Genomic DNA, 21,251 nt, shown 5'->3' on the forward strand with positions numbered 1-21,251 from the left:
CAATGAAAACTAGAGAATTACTAACGACTAAAAATTTGATATTGCATAGAATTGATAGTTAATATATCGATAACATTTAGGTACACTTTCATTACGCATAACTATTTAAGAACATCGGAGCGTTAAACCGTTAAGCTAAAAATAAATTTAAAAATTATAAAAGTGTAATTGCTTATTAAGCGGTGCTGATAAACGACATATTTTGTCTTAAAAAAATACAAATCAGTAGGTTATCCTATTTTGACGAATATATTGAAACAACAGAATTATGTAACTTATTATGTGATGAGTGCATCGATTAAAAAATAAAGATAAAATAAAACCGTGTAAACCTATTAATTGTTTTAAAGTTATAGATATTATCGTAAAAGGTTTGTTATGAAATAAAAATAGAATATGATATTTTATTTTATTATCTTAATTACAACGATTAAACATAAAATAACTCTTTAAATTATTAACAGTAAGCTTGTTCTTTTAAAATTATCACATAACACCAAAATATTAATCATTATCGAGACAAGTGGAATGGTTGAAAATTTATAACTATAATGAGACTTAACGAGTCGAGACATAGATAAGAAATGTTATATTTTTTTTTATTAAGATGGCGTAAGAATAAATATGTTTTAATATTTAACATAACAGTATTGGTCACGTATAATATCTACCAATATATCGTCATAAACTACATTTAAGCAGTTAAAAAGTATTTGTATCTTAGAAAAGATGTAACTATATTTTGCACATAAAATAATAATAACATCTAAATCGAAAAAAAAAAATCAAAAGTGTACACTTATTAAATTATACATATCAATTACTTAATGATATTCGTTATCATTGAATTCCTGTTTGTTTACATATTACTAAACTAACTTCAAATTAAGTCATAGATTTTATATACTTTAAAATCATGATTGAAAAGTTAACTGACGCCATTCTTTTTGAAACACAATGAATAAAGTTTTGTGCACAATAATAGTGAATAAGTATTTCATCGAATATTGATTAAATACATATTGAAATCGTACACGAGTATATATATTTGAAAGCATTCTACTTTGGTAAAAATAGGGCTTAATTTAAGGTAACTTGATAAGTGGGATTACTCTACTACAGTGTATAGGATGATAATGCACAAACAGGCTTTATAAGTAACTACAGAGGCACAATTTCACTAAAGTCGAGACTGGACTACTTTTAAAATAAAATTAAATCATCAACGAAAATATGAGAAAAACTACCTACATATGTAATACGACCAATGATTTTCATTCATGTAAATATATATAAATTAATGCACAATTTAAATATTGCGCTAATAAAAATTAATACAATAATATAATTATATATAAAATCATTACATTTATGTATAATATATATCACACAAACCATTATTTATATATTATATAATCGTTATAGCATTTCAGTATTTGACATATACAAAAAATTACATGACAAGATCTTAGTTGAACGGGTGCACTTGATATTTTGTCATCCCATCATAAAAGTTGTAAATGTACGTTTTAAAAAGTCAAATACTCATATGCAAGAATAATATAAAATAATGGTATTTATAAATGCTCCCACGTTTAAATTGATATATACATATTTATAAAAGGAATTATTAATTGTATATATACCAGTATATACTTAATAAATGCGAAATATTTACATCGCAGTCGCTATTTAAAATGCATTGAAATTGTTTAAATGAAATATAACATAATCTCAAATTTAGTAACAAAAATTACTTAATTTAAAATAAATTTCAATAAATAATTGCTAGCTTATGTATATTTTTAATTTATTGTTTCCTATCGTGATACATAAGATGCTCACAGTTTTTTTTTTGCTTAATTATATTTCATTATAAAAGCCAGGCACCAATCGGCATCTTTATGTCGAGCTATTGTATAGAACCGTATTGATATCACTATTAAATAACGTGGATTACTTTTATAGATGCACAATTCGATGCAAAAAAATCAATTAAAACTTAATTTCATGAAAGATGCGCCTACGCATGTCTAACTTTCACTGCAATATTTATTTAAAAAGCGTTTCTTTCCGTTCGAGACAATTTACAATTCGGGACAATTTATACATTATATTTTATTGTATAATTCTTAATAATAAATAACGTTAAAAAATGCAACGTTCGAAAATTATTAAATTTCTTGATCTTGGTGGAGAGGGAGACAGTGTTTGCAGACAATCTTTATATTAAACTACAAAAAATACTATTCATTTTCAAACATACTCATTAGAATGATATTGAGTTAAATCGGTTGAGTCAGGGGAGTTGAGTCAGGCAAGTATACAACATAATCGGCACGAATGCCTTTTATATTTTATCGAGACTTCAGCGAGTTAACTAAATCTACAATTATGTCAGATTTTACAATTTAATTTCGATTTTAAATAATCATACGATCGTGTAATTTTTTAATACTTTCGGTTACGTTTTACAAACCACGTTCTCATCTATCTCATAAACAAATATTAGCAGTGAAGCAGCGAACCGTTTACATTGTCGAAACAAATCAGAGCGCGAACATGGAATCTTCGTCCTTCTCGATCTGCCTGTGTCGCGGCGTCGCCTGATTGTTCTGAGCTCTATTCTCCCCGGCGTTGGGAAGGTTCTCGGCTGCGGCGGCTCTCTCGGCGAGGAACTTGTCGAAGTCGCTGCTGGTCACGCTCTCTTGGGCCCCATTCGCTTCGGAGGCCGCCTGTGTTTTGTTAATATTTAATATTATTAATTTATTTTATTCATAGCATGACTATAATTTTCCTTTCGTAATGCTTTTCTGTAAAAGCGTGCCACTAGCATGAGTAATCCTACAGTTTCATGTAGCAATTATGGTTTTATTTTTAGAAGAAAATATTAAATACGTGATTATATAATATAGCATTATTATATAGTGTCGAAGATTGTGATTATAAAAGTAAAATATGAAAGTGTTGTTGATATATATATATAAGAAAATAAATAAGAAAATGAAATAAAAGTGTTAATGCAAATAAATACGAAACAAAAATGAAATTAAATGATAAATCACCTTCTCCTGTGCTAACCAAGCCGATATCTCATCGAATTCTCTCTGATCCATTCCAGTCGGCTGTTGACAATCGACCACAAATAAATAAAATAAAAATATCATTACAAACAAAAAGTAAATAAAAACAAATATAAATAAATTTCATATATATGTCGAGGCGAGAAAGTCGATAGTTTAGTTCAAGAGAGATTAATAAGAATACTTCTAATAATAGATAGGTGAACACTGTCGCATTAAATAAGTGTTTTTTCTTTGTCTGTAACAACGTTGTGACTCGTCACCGTGATGGAGACCTTATACGTAAATGAGGTGGAGCATCGGGATAGTGTAGGACGCAAGATGGTGCGACGTTTTGAAAGGTGGCGATAGGTGGCCAAAGGCGGTGCGAGGTGGCGGGAGATGGCGGTAGGTGATGAATGGCGGTGGTAGGTGGTAGCAGGAAATGGAAGGTAGTGGCGGGAGGTGGTGGAATGTCGTACGATGTGGAGGAAAGTGGTGCGATGTGGAGGAAGGTGGTGCGATGTGGAGGGAGGTGGTGCGATGTGGAGGGAGGTGGTGCGATGTGGAGGGAGGTGGTGCGATGTGGAGGGAGGTGGTGCGATGTGGAGGGAGGTGGTGCGATGTGGAGGGAGGTGGCGCGATGTGGAGGGAAGTGGTGCGATGTGGAGGGAGGTGGTGCGATGTGGAGGGAGGTGGCGCGATGTGGAGGGAGGTGGTGCGATGTGGAGGGAGGTGGTGCGATGTGGAGGGAGGTGGCGCGATGTGGAGGGAGGTGGTGCGATGTGGAGGGAGGTGGTGCGATGTGGAGGGAGGTGGTGCGATGTGGAGGGAGGTGGTGCGATGTGGAGGGAGGTGGTGCGATGTGGAGGGAGGTGGTGCGATGTGGAGGGAGGTGGTGCGATGTGGAGGGAGGTGGTGCGATGTGGAGGGAGGTGGTGCTATGTGGTGGAAGGTGGTGCACGTGATGATGTGTATGGTGGGCGGTGGTGTACGCACGAGCGCGGCGGGTCGCAGCTGCGCGGCGGCGGCGAGCCCGGCGCTGCGCGGCTCCTCCGCGTTGTCGGCGTAGCTGCTGCCCCTGCGCGCACACACACACACACGCCGGTTGTAATACACGCCTTCATATCATCACGTAAGAGTTTGCATCATTCATCTGTTATAAAGTCTTAAATCAAAAAATCCTTATATGAGATCGGACAAAAATTTGCACATAGGTCCACCACGGGATAAAATTCAATTATTTCAGTACTCTGTCATAAACGATTGTCAGTCGCACAAACTTAAGTGCCAATTATATACCGGCGAATGACCCGCCCGATGGTCACCACCTTCCGTAGACATTCGTCCTGTAAAATATATTAACCACCTCTTTCATTACAATATGCCACCGACCTTGGAAAATAAACCGAAACACAAAAGTACTAAACATTGCTGTTTGTACCTACTCAAATGGACTGGCAGAAACTTACCACTACTGCCATGAAAATCTTTTATTCATTCTACGTAGATATATAAATATTCGTTTAAATAACTTCGCGGAAACCGTCACATAAACAGTCCAAGTAGTTCCAATGACTTTCTATTCTACCACGAGCAGCTAGTGCTCGAAAATGAGCCAAAATCGAATCCTGCGAGTACCGGTAACTGGCTAACATACATTCCTTTGGAGTACCTTTACGGTCTCTATAATATTTTTGTTTTAAATGAAGATTTACGACATTTAACGTTGGACTAACCCCGTCTTGGAGGTCTCGTAGGTGACGTTCCGCGACTGCGCGAACATATCGAACTCGTCCTTGGAACTGCTCGGCGACTTGTCGGGCTGCTCGTCCTTTACAGCTGAAAATATACTAATTTTCTATACAAAAGAAATGACCAACGGTCCACAAATGATGGACGTGATGATGTCCTCCTAATCATACATATTATATTATAGTGCACAAGTGTGTGTGCAAACGCAGGTGCACTCTCTATTCCCTAACTTTCATAATTTGATGAGACGGCAAATCGCAATCCGACATGACGATCCGAGTTCAGGCGCAGGACCAACGGCTTATGTACTTTCCGAGGCAAGGGTGTGTACACACTTCCAACTTCCAGACTCCGGGCTGATTTATAAACTAAGTGTTGCTTGTACAAATTTGAACCAGCTACCGACTGGCCATTGCCATTGCTTGTCTGTATGTTTTTTTTTTATAGAATAGGAAAGCGGACGAGCATTTGGGCCACCTGATGGTAAGTGGTCACAAAACGTCCTTAGACATTGGCATTGTAAGAAATGTCAACCATCGCTTACATAGCCAATGCGCCACCAACCTTGGGAACTAAGATTTTATGTCCCTTGTGCCTGTAATTACACTGGCTCACTCACCTTTCAAACCGGAATACAACAATACCAAGTACTGCTGTTTTGCGGTAGAATATCTGACGAGTGGGTGGTACCTACCCAGGCAAGCTTGCACAAAGCCCTACCACCAGTACCAGTACCAGCGATACGATTATTTCAGTTACTTACACAGTTTCGCCACGTCGGGCACGTCATCACTAAGATCAATGAGAGCGTCGTCTTCATTCTTCTCCGCTGAAATCAAGTAATTTTAATATAATTAATAAAAATAAATATGTTTTAATATAATTATAAATACAAGTACTAATCACATTTTTATTGCCGTCCATTAACTAAATTAGTCTATATAGAGTTTCCAGTTGATTATACAATTTTTAATCTGTTATAATTTTTATGTAGAGTAGTTTGTATAGTACAGTATAGGAGGTGATTAAAAATATGGGCGATTCTTTTTATCTCACACTCATACTATTGGTGTTTCTGTTGCGTTCTTGATAAAAAAAAAATTTTATGATATAGGTTGATGAAATGGCAGATGGTCCACCTGATGGTAAGTGATCACCACCACCCCTAGACATTGGCGATGTAAGAAAGTTTAACCATTCCGTACATCACAATGCGCCCCAACCTCGGGAACTAAGATGTTATGTTACACTGGCTCACTCACCCTTCAAACCGGAATATCTGATGATTGGGCGGTACTTACCCTGGCGGGCTTTCATAAATTTCTAAGAGTGAATATTTATATATCTGCAACTCGTTAACGCAAGTGTTATATACTTACGTCATACTTTTATATATCAAGCGGCAACAACGATTTATAATACTGTTTTGTGAAAAGTAATATTTCAGCTCAGTTTTGTTTACAACTAGTTAGATATTTCGTTGCATTTGAACGAGACGCATTCCCAAAAGTAAAGTTAAACAAAAACTTGTAACTCACGCGAGGTCGTGCCGGGAACCCCCATAGCAGCTCCCAAGATGGCGGATGGAGTCGCTCCACCGGTCGCGGCAATTCTGAACATTATTAATTTCTAATATAAGCAAATATTATCATGAATATTAAGAAGCTAGTTGGTTACGTATAAAGCAATGGTTCTTAACTTTTTTAAAGTCGAGGAACGTCGATATATGATTGCGTGGATCAAAAGTTCGTTAAATTCGATCCAAGATAGAGAAGAATGGGAAAAGGAGGGTTCGCAAAAATAGATTCATTATAGAAAACCAAAACAAAACCGATATCGCCTGCGAAGCGTAAAAGTGCCACTTGCATGAAACAAACGGGACAGTTTACGTAGTGCACTAGACCTGTTGTTGACGAAGCGCGAGTGTCGCAGCAGCAGGTTGTGCAGGCGGTCGTTGGTGAGCAGCAGCTCGGCCGTGAGCGCGCTCTCGCCCGCCAGGCGCGCCACCAGCTCCGCCACGCGCGCCTGCATCGCGCGCAGCGTGCTCGCCAGCTCCTGCGCACAGGGCCGGACGGCTGCTCTCAGCACTTGTATAAAGATACCTACTGGAACGACTCCAGCGGCTATTGGAAGTAAGTTACCATTGCACCACTTGCAGCTCGAGACCGACTTGAGAGTACATCATAACATACTATTTGATTCAGTTTTGTTGATATATCCAAAACTGACCAGAAACACGCACCCGTAATCATTTTACCTCGCTCTAACCTTCGCGACGACTCTCCGACGCGTACAAGTCTTATCCTTATTTATAAACCTACTCAGACATCTGAATTTTAGAAATAATTTGCTAACTAGATGGAGAGATATTTGCTTGGGGGGGGGGGCAGGCACATTTAACGCCCAAATAAATCGTCAACATATTATATGTGTATACTTATTAATTTATATATAGAGCTTTGTCATCACCTAATGTTTAATTACTTTCCAATAAAAAAACACATTGAAAGTTCCAAGTATCATATACTAACGTTGAGCAGCTCGATGTCGGTGTCGTGGTGCTGGTGGTAGGGCTGCGCGGTGAGCTCGGTGAGCATGTCGTTCATGACGGTCATGTTGCCCTCCACCACTGACAGGTCTGCGCGTAGCTTGCTCGTCTGGCTCTCGGAGAGCGTCACCTGCTGCAAGAAAGTCAATAAATTAAATATTTATTTCAGTCAATCTTACACACTTTTTAGTAGTAAAGCTCAATATAATTGAAGAAAACTATAGTTTTCACCATGACTGAGCAGACAAATAATGTCCAAGTGAAATAATAAAACATTTACTACTTACTGTTCCAGTAATTTGTTCCTGTGTGGGCCGACTTGGCGAATTCTGCGGGATGGCGGCGCGTTGAGGAGAACCAACGATGGGCTCACCTCCATCTGGCACACTCTGTTATTTTTAAAACGTATTGGCTTATAAAACAAACAATAAAAATAACTACAAAAACAAACTGCAAAATGTATTATTTAAATTCCTTTTTTATTTTAGTAGTGTTTTTTTTTTAATGCAAGTGCGACTTGAAATTGGCCGTGTTTTTGTACTACCATAAAATATATTAATTTTTTTTTAACAATGTTCAATGTAAAAACCAATAATCAACGTTTGTAATGTTCCTTACTCTTTGTGGAGTGAATATTGGCGCCATAGCATCCAAATCTGTCATTGGGAACTCAACGCCTTTTGTTCGCAGCTCATTGTACACTTGACCCACTCCCTGGAAACAATGATCATATTATATGTTTGTTTCATTCTAATTTGAATGATGATACCTAATGTTTTAAAAGTATAACTTTACATAATATAATTCTTTGACATTTCTTAATTATAATATAAATGATAACTAATGAACGATAATGTTGCTGAGTTTTATGTTTTAAATATTTCTATTTTTCTAGATGTTATGTTTAATATGGCACAATGTTATAACCTGTTACGAGTATCCTTAGGCAATAACTTTTTTTTTTAATTAATTATAAATTTATCTACTGTTTGTTGGTTGTCCTAAGTAAATAAATAAATAACCTAATATATAAATCTCAACTCAAATATAATGTAATATGCAATAAAAACAGAACAATTATGTTTACTAAAGGTCAAATGTAATCTTATTACCACAAAGGCTAAATTAATCACTATCAGATGTAATTTAATAAGCCTACTAGGGTTGCCTTTTTTTGCCTACTTCAAGGAGATTTTTCTCCTGAAAAGAAAAATATTGTTATCTCACCAGAGAATAGCCAACTGTATAGGAGATATTGTAGAATTCAAGTGTGTGCGTAAGCACAGATGCCCTCGCTGTTCCTCTCACTCTCAAAATCCTATGAGATAGCAATTAAAACCAACTCTCGTTCATATTTGTAATAATAACATTACATTCCTGCTTCCCCCTTCCTTCTTAAGTCCACGCGAGCTGGTTCTCGATGTCACCGCCTAACTGTGACATCAATTCCATCGCGAACAAAGAAATTTGGCAACTCCTTTCTTTGTCGCACTTCCAAAAAATGGAATTCCTTACCAGCTCACGTATTCCCCTCCTCTTACAACCCGGGTTCCTTCAAACGAGGCGTGAAGAGGCATCTTGCGGGCCGGCAAGGCGAAGGCGGCTAGTGCAGAACGTTTTTCCAGTCTGTACTGGCCGTCGTCGCGTTTGGACTCTACTACCACTTACCATCAGGTGGAGTAGAGTCATTTGCCCTCCCGGCGATATAAAAAAAAAAAAAAAACATAATTTTAGCTTATTTTAATTTTACCTGTAGTTCTGGTTGGTTTTGGAAAGCATCAGCCCAGCATTGGATGAGACTAAGAACTTTTTCTTGCACAACTGTCGGTGGATCATTTTTAGGCCCAATAAGTTTCACCTGTGCATTAAAAAAAACTTTAGAACTATAAGGTGTTAGTTTTAAATAACTGTACGAATTTTAACGGCATTAGGAATATTAGTTTATGAACAACTGAGCAGAATATTTTATCAAGTTTCATTTTCTAAGCCAAAAGGTTATGTTGACACAAGATATAAGCTAAAATCTTTCTAAAAGATCTAAAAACAACAAGGTATTATCAATCTCTTATAATATTAATAAGGAAAAAAATCTTTATAAATTGATGAACCTATTAAATGTATATTATATAAGAATATGTTTTAAGCTGAATCTCAATTATGTTTCTATGCTAATTCATTTGAATAGCATTATATGTTTAGCATATGTATGTTTATAACAATATGCAAATATTAAGTATACTTGTTTAAAAACCAGATTTCAGAATTAAATATTTCCAAAGATGGTGACGTAGTGCCTACCTACAAATACATAGAAATTAATTAATTTTGAAAATATAATATTCATCTCTTATTTAGATACAATATGTGAATGACATTTTATCAGATAATACATTTGATAGAGATAAATGTTGTAAATATTCTTAGTAAAGAATTTTTGACTGTTTAATTTCTTATTTAGTTTATAAAACAATAAAATTAATGACCAAAGGAAACAAAGGAATATGTGAAAGTATCCTAAATATTACCAAAACTGAAATCCAGACATTACTAAAAACCAAAAATACAACTTTCAATATTTATTTGATCAAGTCACAAGGTCAAATGAATAAATAAGTGATCATTGCTTTTATTAGTTAGTTAGTACTAGTTTTTATTACTTTAAATTGAAGGAATGAGGTACTTGTAACTTTAACTACTCTATATTTTGATTGAATACCAATGATTAAATACATTTTGAAATCAATTGAATTACTTACCAGTTCAGAAATGAATTCCTTGTTGCAAACCAATACATGGAAGCTCTTTCCACAATTCTTTACGCATGTTTCGAGGACAGTGAGAGTGTACATAACTACGGTGTAGTTTTTTCCAGCACTCTGAGTCAATCTCTTCCGAATAGCTTTGATGGCATCTTTAGGCCCATCTGTACTACTATTAATAATATCACATATTTCCATGTTAAGAGCCCAATTTTCTGATGGCAGCGATCCATCTGTAGCTTGTTCTGGAACATTTTATGCACAAAATATATAACGTCATACTTTTAACTGGTATTTTTAAGTTTAGTTAAGTATGAAACGAGACATTAAGGACTAACGTATTGGCACAAACACATAAACAACCCTTGTATGACAAAGAAAAAATTTTACTTCATAGTGCGCAACAAAACGAATGAAAACTTAAGTCACGGGTTTTTAAAATACCGTTCTAATCTAGCAATTCCTGAATATTATTTGATCTTGATTACCTATTTTCTGCCCCACCGGCGAAGCAAAAGGATTCCCTACTCCGAAAAACGACATTTTTGTAAAGTAATCCTATTATAAATAAATAATTTCACCGATTTCACTTGTCACCCAGATAGACGTAAGTGAAAAGTTTATACTGTCAAATGTCACAACGAGTGCTCAGATTCACGCAGCGCATAAACAAATTATTGTGCAATCATTTTATTAAATTTATTAAGCAATATATTATATAATATTAAGGATAAATGTGAAGAATATAATTAATATTTCTAGACTGTTTTAGTTGTAACTTAGAACATTCATCATATATATATAATTGAAACGATGTGACATACGTACATTGTCATAATAATTACGCCATGTTTAATATTGTTTAACGGAAATGTATATTATTTTAATAGAGATAAGGTATTATTTAACACGTACATTTTGTGTAGTATGTTGTCCTAGCAACAACTATATATTAATAACAACTTTTTTATATATTGGTGCACAACTACTTTAAAACATCAATTAAATACAGTGATCGGATATATAATTAATCAACTTTAATATTAAAAATGACAGAAAAGAAATCTCTAAATAGTCTCATAATACATCCTGATATTGAACCTGGTGTTATAGACAATGCTATGCTAACACGTTGCATTTTAGAATATGGTAAGAACATCTTAAATTGTATCCGAGAAATAAAATAGTAAGTAAGCAGGCCTTACAATAAAATTGTCATATATTACATAGACCTGTGGCATTTCTTGTGGATTGTTATCCGACACACAGGTTTCCTCACGACGTTTTCCTTCACAGCTGAGTACGTGATGATTTAAAACATAAGTTAAGCACAAGTACTTACATTTTGTGGTCTGCCCGGGTTTGAACCCGCGATCTTCAATTCTAGTCACAGGGTCATTATAGGCTTAATAACACAATAATTTATGAAGTAGGTATGTTTGCTTTCTTAAGGCAGTGGCTTATTTTAAGATTTGACGCTTCGGGCATAAAAAAATATCCGCCCCTTAAATTTTATTAAAATAAGGTATTATATTGTTAATTATTTAATAATGAGTACTTATGTGATGTTGATTGCGTAGGTTCATAATCAAAAAGATAACGATTATGAACGGCGCCTAGGCTTGATTTACCATCCCGGGTACATGCCCCTGTGGTCATAGGGTAATTACGCCACTTCATTAATGAAAAATGATAGGATAATAGTCCTATATATGTATACATTATACAAGCAACGTTGTCATAAAAGTATTATAAAAAAAGTATTAGTATAACACGAAAAGTTACAGTCAAAGACCTTCACATTTAAAAAAAAAGGTTATAATCATACCTAACTATGAATCAAAATACATTCCATTCTTTAAAAATAACATAAATATCTAGAATGCTCTCACACATATTCATATATAAAATTATAAGCATATAAAATAGAATAGTTATTGATATTTTTCTTTTTCACAGGACCGAAAGAAGAGGCTGGGCGGTTATTCGCGGAAGAGGGTGTTCATTTAGACGAAGCTGAAATAGTTCGTCTTGAGTTCCAAAACATTTTAAGAATTGATCATCTTTGGATGCTTAAATCCTTAAAAAAGTTAACTTTAGCGCACAATTTGATTGAAAAGATCGAAAATCTTGAGCTCTTGACTGGCTTAAATGAATTGGATTTATCTTTTAATAAGATTGAAAAAATAGAAAATTTAGATGAACTAGTCAATCTAGAAGTCCTAACATTGTTTCACAATAGGATAAGGAAACTCGAGAATATGGATACACTAGAAAATTTACTGGTGTTTAGTATCGGGGATAATTTAATTGAAGACTATAAAGAGGTAACTGTATTATAATAAAAATAAGTCTTTAGGCTCTTATATACTTTAAAACTCTTATATGTACTTATGAATCACTATAAGGGCATATAGCCGAGACCTTACTCATACATAGCCTTCTGGCGTAGGAACTGACGTACTGCCAAATAAGCTAATCAAAGAAATTTTATCTAGTTAGACGTGTTCCTAATACTAACATCAAATTACATTTCTTATCATTTATTAAAAAACTATAATTCATATTTAATGTAGACACAATAAATCTGTAATATAAAAAATCCCTACATTCCAAATTAATATTAAGTTACTTAATAATTTGCTGTGGGTGTCGTTGCATGTGGGTAGCGCATTCGATTCTTATGAATGTGCAGTTGTTTAAATTTTCAGATGTCTTACATGAGGAGGTTCCGTAAATTACGGTCTGTAAGTTTTAAAGGTAATCCTTGTTGTGATGATCCTATGACTAACCAGTTTTTGAAATCCGCTCTTACACGGGTCACTTATTTGGACTACAAGCTTATCGCCGAAGAAGAAAGGGAGAGTGGAAGAGCATTATTCCGGTAATAATTTTATTTGATAATCTTAAAAAGTGAACCTTGTCAATAATTCTAATATTAAGAAAATTTTATAAATTCGATTTCGAATAATTTAAGGCACATGTAAGTTTTTCTTGTAGACACTAAATAGTCTATACTCGTCATCGTAATGCACTTGTCATCGATTGGGGTATCGTTTCAGTTATGTAGGTACATGATATGCTCATGAAACAAATGAAGACTTATGTTTTGAGTATTAAGCCAACTAAAAGAACGTCATATTTTCAGTCTAAATGTTTCTGAAAACAATATGACATTATTTTTTTGTCTTTTCACACTTAGCAAATTATCCTTTTCTCATTTAACCTTTAAAAAAATACTGAAATGGTGTACTAATATTAATAAAAATAAATAAATCCTTAGAGGTTTGTTGCGTAAATTGGACGACGCAGATGAAAAAGCTGAAAAAGAGAGATTGGTGAAAGAAGACTATGAAGCAAAAGTCAAATTTTATGCGCTATCCTTTGTGGAGTATTTAAGTGGTCCCGAATTGCTGGATTCAATGTTTGAGAAAGACCCAGATGGATCGTTGCTGCTTAAAGTTGGTGGCGAACTGTTGGGATTCTATGAACAGTATCTACTTTTTACTTAAAACATTTTATAAATAAAACACTTTTCCACTTACCTACCTTCCGTAAGCATTTACCAACACTATAATTTAAAAAAAAACACGAATTGAATGTATTCTAATCTTATATTCTTGTGTATTATAATTTGTGACGACATTTTTTATGCTTAATAGATACAAAGAACAATATGAAGAAACAATGGCTGGTCTGGTTGAATTTGCGCAAGAAGCATACAACGCAAGGCAGCATGAAATTAAGCTCTTCAAAGATCTTGTAGATAATGCTTTGGAAGATAGCGTTAGGAAAAGTAAAATGTTAGTATATAATACCCTATATACATATGAAAACAAAAACACAATATATGTTTAACTTTTTTATAATACACGTTTTAGGGTCGTTTCAGTTTTTGAGGAAAAGAAAAAGCCATTGATTGATCAAATGACAGAGCTAATAGGCAAGTTCACTAGTAAGAAAGCTACCATAGAGCAGCTGGAACCTAATATCATAGATGCAGGGGAGGCATTCAATGACATTATTTATGATTTATGGAAACAATTGATGACTATTGAGATGCAACTGTATGAGCAATGCGAGGCAAGTACCTCATTTACAAATGTTCAATTAATACTTTTATTGAAATAAAAACTCATAATATAGGCACCTCCAATATTGTTAAAAATATATTTAACATTACACTATTTGATGTTGTTAACAAAGTCAGAACGTACTGTATTATTGTGAAGGGTGAGCCAGACAAAGACGTCATAGACGAGAACATTGACCAAGGCAGATATATACCGACGCTCTACGATAAGAGTAGTGGTAAAGGAGTATGTAGAGATATCGCAATAAGACCAGATGCTTTAAAACAAAAATATTGTACATAATTTTATAATAGCTCATATTAACTTGAACCGTTAGTAAAAGTATTAATTAGTTTAACAAATGTGATAAATAAATAAATAAATTTCCCAATGAAATTTGAACATAATGTTATAACTACTTACATATCAGATATCTATGAGTAAATACATAGAAATACATTATATTATTATTTAATATACTGACACGTTATAGCGAAAAATGGAAAAGTACCTAAAATTGATCCTTACGGTATATTTATAGAGTTAATAAAATTTATAGTTATTCAGCATAATATGAATAACAGATAACTTTTATTCTCATATATAACATGTTGAATCATTTTGCTACGATGAGCAAAGATATAGCTTTAAAGTAGAAGCCATATCTTTAATGGTTGATTTTATATATGTTTTGTAGTAATAGAGAGCTGTCGCTGGCGCCTAGCTTTTCAAAACACTCCAATGTTTATTATGTATACCAGGAGTCACGAGTACAATTCGCAGTGAACATGACAGAGATGATAACGAAGTTGCTGGAAGTGTCGCGGAATGCGTTCGGTGCATGGCGCGAGCACGAGGGCATGTGGTCCATGCGACAATTCGAAGCGCTTTCTAAGCTGCTAGGCAACAAGATAATGATAGGAGACGTCCCACCAGAATTGTTTGAAGTAAACATTATTTTATTAAATTTTAAGTATATTTTCAGTTACAATTTCGAAATGATTTATTTAATTTTATATAACAGGTAATGATGGATAGGGATCAAATGATGAATCTTATTGCGCAATCGTCGGACAATCACATGCGGTTTATCGACGCCCGAGAAGATCTTCTCATGACACGCGCCAACAACTGGCGTGATGAACTCATTCAAGGGACTAACGAGTAAGTACTAAAACATTAGTACATGAAATGTGTCGACTTTAATAATGTCCTAAATATCACATCATCAGTGCATATGTGTGTGCGCTAGCACAGGGGCTCTCACTATTCCTTCACTTAATAATCAAAGATTAAACAGCGGACCACTCATGCACTCAAACGGATTGCGCTTTTTAATTGCCATGGGTAAAAACTCAAACGTCTTGGCGTCATATTTGACGAAAAACGCTTTTAGGCCCTACGTAGTTGACGCTCAGAGCATTTTATTTAGTACTAGCTAAACAGCTACTATTATATATATTCCGATTTAATTGTTCGAATAACAAAGTTTCTTTCTTTTCTTAAGAAATAAAATATAAACATTTGCTAACCGATCTACTATATCGTACAACGGCAACGGTCCGCGTATTAGCCGTGACATTAGTTGTCTGGATTAATGACAAGCAAGTGATGTTGATGAGACTCAAAATCACATGCAACCTTGGTATAGTATAGTAACAGCCTTTGAATGTCCCACTGCTGGGCTAAGGCCTCCTCTCCCTTTTTGAGGACAAGGTTTTGAAGCTTATTCCACCACGCTGCTCCAATGCGGGTTGGTGGAATACACATGTGGCTGAATTTCAGTGACATTAGACACGTGCAGGTTTCCTCACGATTTCCTTCACCGTAAAGCACGAGATGAATTATAATCACAAATTAGGCACATGAAAACTCAGTGGTGCTTGCTCGGGTTTGAACCCACGATCATCGGTAAAGATTTACGCGTTCCTACCACTGGGCCATCTCGGCTATATATAAGCATAATAAGCAAGAATAAAAGAAGGGGTTTATATTATTATTTACTAAGCATTTTACTTTCAGCAATGAAATAAAGCGAAATAGGGACAGAATCCTAGAAATATATTACTACATAGATAACCAGCGTGAGGAATGGACAGATATGCAGATGAATATGACCGAAACGGTTGACCCTGAAACAGCTGCACTTTTGGGAGATGATTTTTAATGATTAAAATATTTTTGGGGATTTTTTTTTTAACTTTTATTATTAAATTAATCCAATACGAATACAAAAATACTGTAATTATAAAATACTTTGTATAAGTTGTATCCATAAATTAACAAATTTAAAATATAACATATATAATATTGATTATATCAACAATACATTAATTCTTATTACATACAATGTGTATGAATTGATAAACACTTTTTTTTTAATTTAATTTGAGAAGGTAAAATGGACTACTGATGGTATAAGGGACAGAGACACTGGCACTGCGAGAAGTGATCGCTCACTCTGTTGATGTCATTATATGCCTCATGCTCGTAATTACTTCACCATACAGGTAGCATGGGGTTAACAATAAGCTACTATACTGGAGCTTACTCACACAAATATTGAAAACATAACATTGCACCTTATTCTATACCTTATTGACAAGGTTTTATTATTTTTTCGCATCTCTTTGACATTAATTGGTGGCTTTCTTTTTTAACGACTGAATATACATGTCAAGGCTTTGTTGAACTTTTGGGTTTTTAAGATAAGTTAAAAATTCTTCACAGTCAGCTTTACGGTTTTCTTGAAGGTTCTTTATAGGAGCTTGACGTATTTTCTGTTTTGTTATAGATCTAGCCAATGGAGGGATTCTTTCAAATTTCTTGATAAAACTTTTGCATTTATTGATGGCATCCGCTTTATCTGCTGCACTCTCATCAACTAGACGAACCTGAAATACAATTAATCCTTATTTACCTTATAAGACATTAGACATAAATTCAACTCAGGTTTAAATATTCCTAAAATTTATTAGGATTCAATATGTTGCCTACATCTAAAACATACGAAGTGTTTTTTTATTTACAAAATTTAATTCTGTCTCAACATTGCCCTGCATGTTTTGCATCTATATACCCTTTAGTGTATTTTTTGTAATATTATATTTATTGTATATATATATATACAATATGTATATATATATTACATATATTTATGTAACCGCTAGGTTGCAATACTATAATTACTTTTGTAAAGATAATTATGAGTATATCATGACATAATTGCTACATGGTTAAGTTATAGCTCATACCTTTAAAGCTTCATCAACTGTGAACATCCGAGCAGTAGTGAGAGCATACTCTGCTTCCCGCACAGGAATGGTATGACACATAGTGTCCATGAACCATGTCGGTGCTACTATACCTAAGGCAGTTTCATTAAGTCCAATTGTGAATTTACCTTGTACCATGACTCGGTATTCACATGACATAGCTAACAAACATCCACCAGCTGGAGCATGGCCCTTAAATAATACATTTAAATATTATGTTACAACATTTTGTACATTTGTTCACTTAAATTATGATTTTTAATACTCATATATTCAAGCATTGGTGAAGCTATATATGTATTTATATGCAAACAAGTGCTTTTTATATAACAGAGGCGCAAAGTACAACCTACTTATCATATTTTATTCTAAGCACAAACATTTTTTATTGCTGTATCCCAATTTGGAGACCTTTTTCCAACCTTTGCCTGGCTGTATATTAAAGTAAAAGGAACAAATACATTTCAGGTTAAACATAATATCTTTTATTTAGTTTCATATTAGACCTGCAACTTTATATTACACTGCCAGTCTTGAGTCCAGAGGCAATGAACTTATGTGTCCATTTATAGGCTCAACCATATTCACCTTTATTTCGCCTTCTGTTATAAATTAAATAATAAACATAGGTATTGATCATTTTAAATTAAAATATTTACTTGTATGAATATATATTTACTTGCATGAGTAAAAATAGTTATTGTACTAAAAATAAATTTATAATAATCCTTATATCGTAGATTTTAAATATAATCTATATGTCAATTTTTAAGCCGTAATACTTACATTAATAGCTGCTGCTGTTACAAAGTTTGAACCAAATAATTTAAACCAAACATCCTGTAATGTTGTCCAAAATTCTTCAGCTCTCTTAAAATCAGGCTTATACATTTCCATTATATCTAATCCAGCTGAAAAGACTGTTGGTGATGACTGCAATTTAAGATTATTAAGATTTCTATCTTAGAAATATATGGTATTTAATAAACAGTTGTGATTATTATAATTACAGTTTAAATATTTAAATTATAAGAAACACTTACTGATGTTAATATTAATCCTCTGCTTTTATTTTTTGCTACTTCATCAAGAGATTTGCTTAATTCTCTAAGTAAATCAAGGTTAAGGCTGTTGACCGGTGGTCTTTGCATCGTCATTATAGATACTCCATCGTTGTCAACTGTTAAATCGACTAGGGGGCCTTGACTGGCCATGGCTCGCACATTAGGAGCCAAACGCTTAGCATTGTTAACAACTTTGCGTAAAAACATTTTATCTAAAATACATATTAATAATAATTAATTTATGTAATGGTCAGCATGAGCGAAAAGCTGTATTTTTTGCCAAAACGAAACAATTTTTAATTCTGATAAATATGTTCTGCTCAGGATTATATATCGAAAATGTACAATTAATGATAAGCAATAAATAACAAATTAAGCCGTTAGTTTTGTAAGAGAAAAACACTTATTACTAGCTTATTAATATGCTTCGACATCAATATAATGGACTGTATAATATTATTAATTTTAAATATACCTTTATATGTACACCGTGATTCACCAATAATAAATTAATTTATGAATTGTTTCAATTTTAAATATTTTTGAACTTTAATCAACTCTTCAGTCACTTAAAAAAAGATATAAAATTGGACTTTAACCAGTGCTGCCAACTTGGGGGTTTTCCCCCCAAATCTGGGGGGCTTCAAGATGCCTAGGGAATTTTTAAGGGGGTACAATTATTTAGGGGGAATTTTTAGGGGGTCTATTATTCAAGTTTTTTTTTTCTTAAAAAACGTGCGACAATATACAATTTATATTAAGCCTCGAACGCAACCAACAAACTAAACCAAATATAAACTCCAAGCGTGGCTATAACGGAAATATCAAAAAACTATAATATATTGATATTGAAATAGTAGCTCAACCATCAGAGTGCTTGTACAACACGTAGGAGGAAGTCCGGGACTTCGATTTCTGGTCACTGAAGGAAAATGAAAATCCTTTAATTTCACTGTTATCATCCTTAATAATTATGTTATAGTTATATTAGGTCATTAATTAAATGTATGTAAATGTGTAAAATGCACCCACATAAATACAGCTATTTTATACTACTTGAATGTTTTTTTAATTTGTATTTGCATTGCATTACCTCTCAAACCGAGTGTACAACAAAAAATTTAGGGGTTCTTATTCGATATTTAGGGGAATTTGAAGTTGGTCCTAGGGGGAATATTCTGTAAGAGTTGGCATCACTGACATTGACAGGAGTTGGCATTTATTGTTAAGCCTATAGTAAAAGTTGGCCAACACGCTAGGCCAATACATTGGATGAATGTGTACGATTTTCCGTGTCTTTGGCGGCAAGCACAGTTCGTACAATTTGCAGCCGAATAGTGTTGTTTTTCTTTAAAATATAAAAGACCTGGCTAATACCAAATGCTCTTCTAATTTGTACTTCATCGATTGAAATGTGTTCAAATCCATTGATTTTAACCGATTTGAATGCATTAAGCAAAATGTGTTATGAAAAAATCATTCATATTAGGCTTCATATAATTGTATTAATACCGATTAGTGAATATACATATATATTAGTGAATAATACGCTTAAATAAAAATTAAAATTGTATTTGTTTTTTAGTTCGAATTTATGACATCAACAATATTATTAAAAACTTTTTACGTTTCTTTTGCTCACTCTAATGTATCTGTGTGCGTTGAATGACTGTAATCTCCCAGATCGTTCCCCACCCAATACACATACATCAATGGGTAGGTATTTGCGTATAAATAAAATTAATCTATTTATACACCGCCAGTAGCATTATCACTAGAGATAAATGGAAGTACGATTTACCTGTTTTTGGTTAAAATGAATTCTTCTGTGTAATCTTAAAGTCAAAACTCCATTAGAGCTATTATTTTATTTATAAGCAAAGAATACCACTGAATTATAAAATTTTCTATTTTATTTAGTATCTACTACGGTAATTAACTCAAATACAATCATATTATAATCTTACTAGTTAATAAAATAGATTAAATTAGGCATCATATGCTCTAACAGGTGATCACTGTGTTCAATAAACTAAGTCTAAATTCGCTTGACTTTTTATTCTTAACGTCAGTATTTCGAACTAATTAAATATTATAAGTATGTGATATCTGTATATATCGCCATACCTTTTCCATAAATTGACTTTTCCATTATTTTTTTGGCGATTCAAAATCTTCTTTCATTTCTTGTCTTTGTATTAGTAAATGTGTGTAGTATTGTGAAATGAGACATGATAAAACATTATGATTTTAAATATTTAAAGCAAATGTATGCATTTGTGTAATCTCAATAAACATTATATAATAATTGGTCACTTAAGAAAAGGAGAACTTAGTAAAGACAATTGGTTAACACTTCCCGAAAAATAGTAGTTGACATATGGGTTCATAGTCTTACTAGTTACTAAGCGAATGAATCTAGAATCTTCTCTGTTTATATCATATCTTATTAATAATAATAAAAAAGCAATATATTTATTATAGTAATATATTTATTATAGCAAAATATTAAGCAAAAAATTTAAATCGTGAAAAGAAAATTTCAAAGAAAATTAAAACAAACCACATACCATAAGCAAGTAACAATAATCAGATTTTATAAATAGCATTACATTTTAACCCCCGACGCTAAACGAGGGTTGTTATAAGTTTGACGTCTGTGTCTGTATCTCTGTTTGTATGTCATGTAGACAGACAAACAGAGATATAGTGATC

At 33.6% G+C, this 21,251-nt stretch overlaps 3 protein-coding genes and 1 long non-coding RNA gene across 5 annotated transcripts in view; 2 read left to right on the forward strand and 2 right to left on the reverse strand.

The window, feature by feature from the left end:
* Positions 1-1,192, forward strand: part of LOC126774268 (uncharacterized) — a 96,865-nt gene extending 95,673 nt beyond the window's left edge. The window contains exon 2 of the long non-coding RNA XR_007669796.1: positions 929-1,192. This is a non-coding gene — a long non-coding RNA (uncharacterized LOC126774268). The remainder of the gene's footprint in view (positions 1-928) is intronic.
* On the reverse strand, positions 393-10,755 carry LOC126774205 (target of Myb protein 1). 2 transcript variants are annotated; one of them, XM_050495617.1, is made up of 13 exons: positions 10,613-10,755; positions 10,122-10,369; positions 9,116-9,223; positions 7,984-8,079; positions 7,653-7,754; positions 7,349-7,498; positions 6,721-6,872; positions 6,356-6,429; positions 5,581-5,646; positions 4,802-4,904; positions 4,062-4,143; positions 3,066-3,125; positions 393-2,735 (listed from the first exon to the last, which is right to left on the reverse strand). In XM_050495617.1, exons 1-13 carry the CDS (start codon positions 10,665-10,667, stop codon positions 2,550-2,552), a joined length of 1,482 nt encoding a protein of 493 aa, XP_050351574.1. In that variant the 5' UTR covers positions 10,668-10,755; the 3' UTR covers positions 393-2,549. The 2 variants fall into 2 exon arrangements, with proteins under 2 accessions (XP_050351574.1, XP_050351575.1); XM_050495618.1 differs by having other exon boundaries at positions 7,653-7,733; positions 7,966-8,079.
* A 364-nt stretch (positions 10,756-11,119) lies between these two features.
* On the forward strand, positions 11,120-16,421 carry LOC126774198 (dynein regulatory complex subunit 3-like). The gene is made up of 9 exons (XM_050495603.1): positions 11,120-11,273; positions 12,084-12,451; positions 12,836-13,008; positions 13,408-13,617; positions 13,787-13,927; positions 14,006-14,207; positions 14,959-15,144; positions 15,222-15,361; positions 16,220-16,421. The coding sequence occupies exons 1-9, from the start codon at positions 11,174-11,176 to the stop codon at positions 16,362-16,364; spliced, it is 1,665 nt and encodes a 554-aa protein (XP_050351560.1). The 5' UTR covers positions 11,120-11,173; the 3' UTR covers positions 16,365-16,421.
* On the reverse strand, positions 16,242-19,170 carry LOC126774234 (enoyl-CoA delta isomerase 1, mitochondrial-like). The gene is made up of 5 exons (XM_050495656.1): positions 19,012-19,170; positions 18,516-18,748; positions 18,259-18,405; positions 17,452-17,664; positions 16,242-17,091 (listed from the first exon to the last, which is right to left on the reverse strand). The coding sequence occupies exons 2-5, from the start codon at positions 18,741-18,743 to the stop codon at positions 16,834-16,836; spliced, it is 846 nt and encodes a 281-aa protein (XP_050351613.1). The 5' UTR covers positions 18,744-18,748; positions 19,012-19,170; the 3' UTR covers positions 16,242-16,833.
* Positions 19,171-21,251: the final 2,081 nt, after the last annotated feature.

Source organism: Nymphalis io, chromosome 16, assembly GCF_905147045.1.
Source record: "Nymphalis io chromosome 16, ilAglIoxx1.1, whole genome shotgun sequence".
Lineage (NCBI taxonomy): Eukaryota > Metazoa > Arthropoda > Insecta > Lepidoptera > Nymphalidae > Nymphalis > Nymphalis io.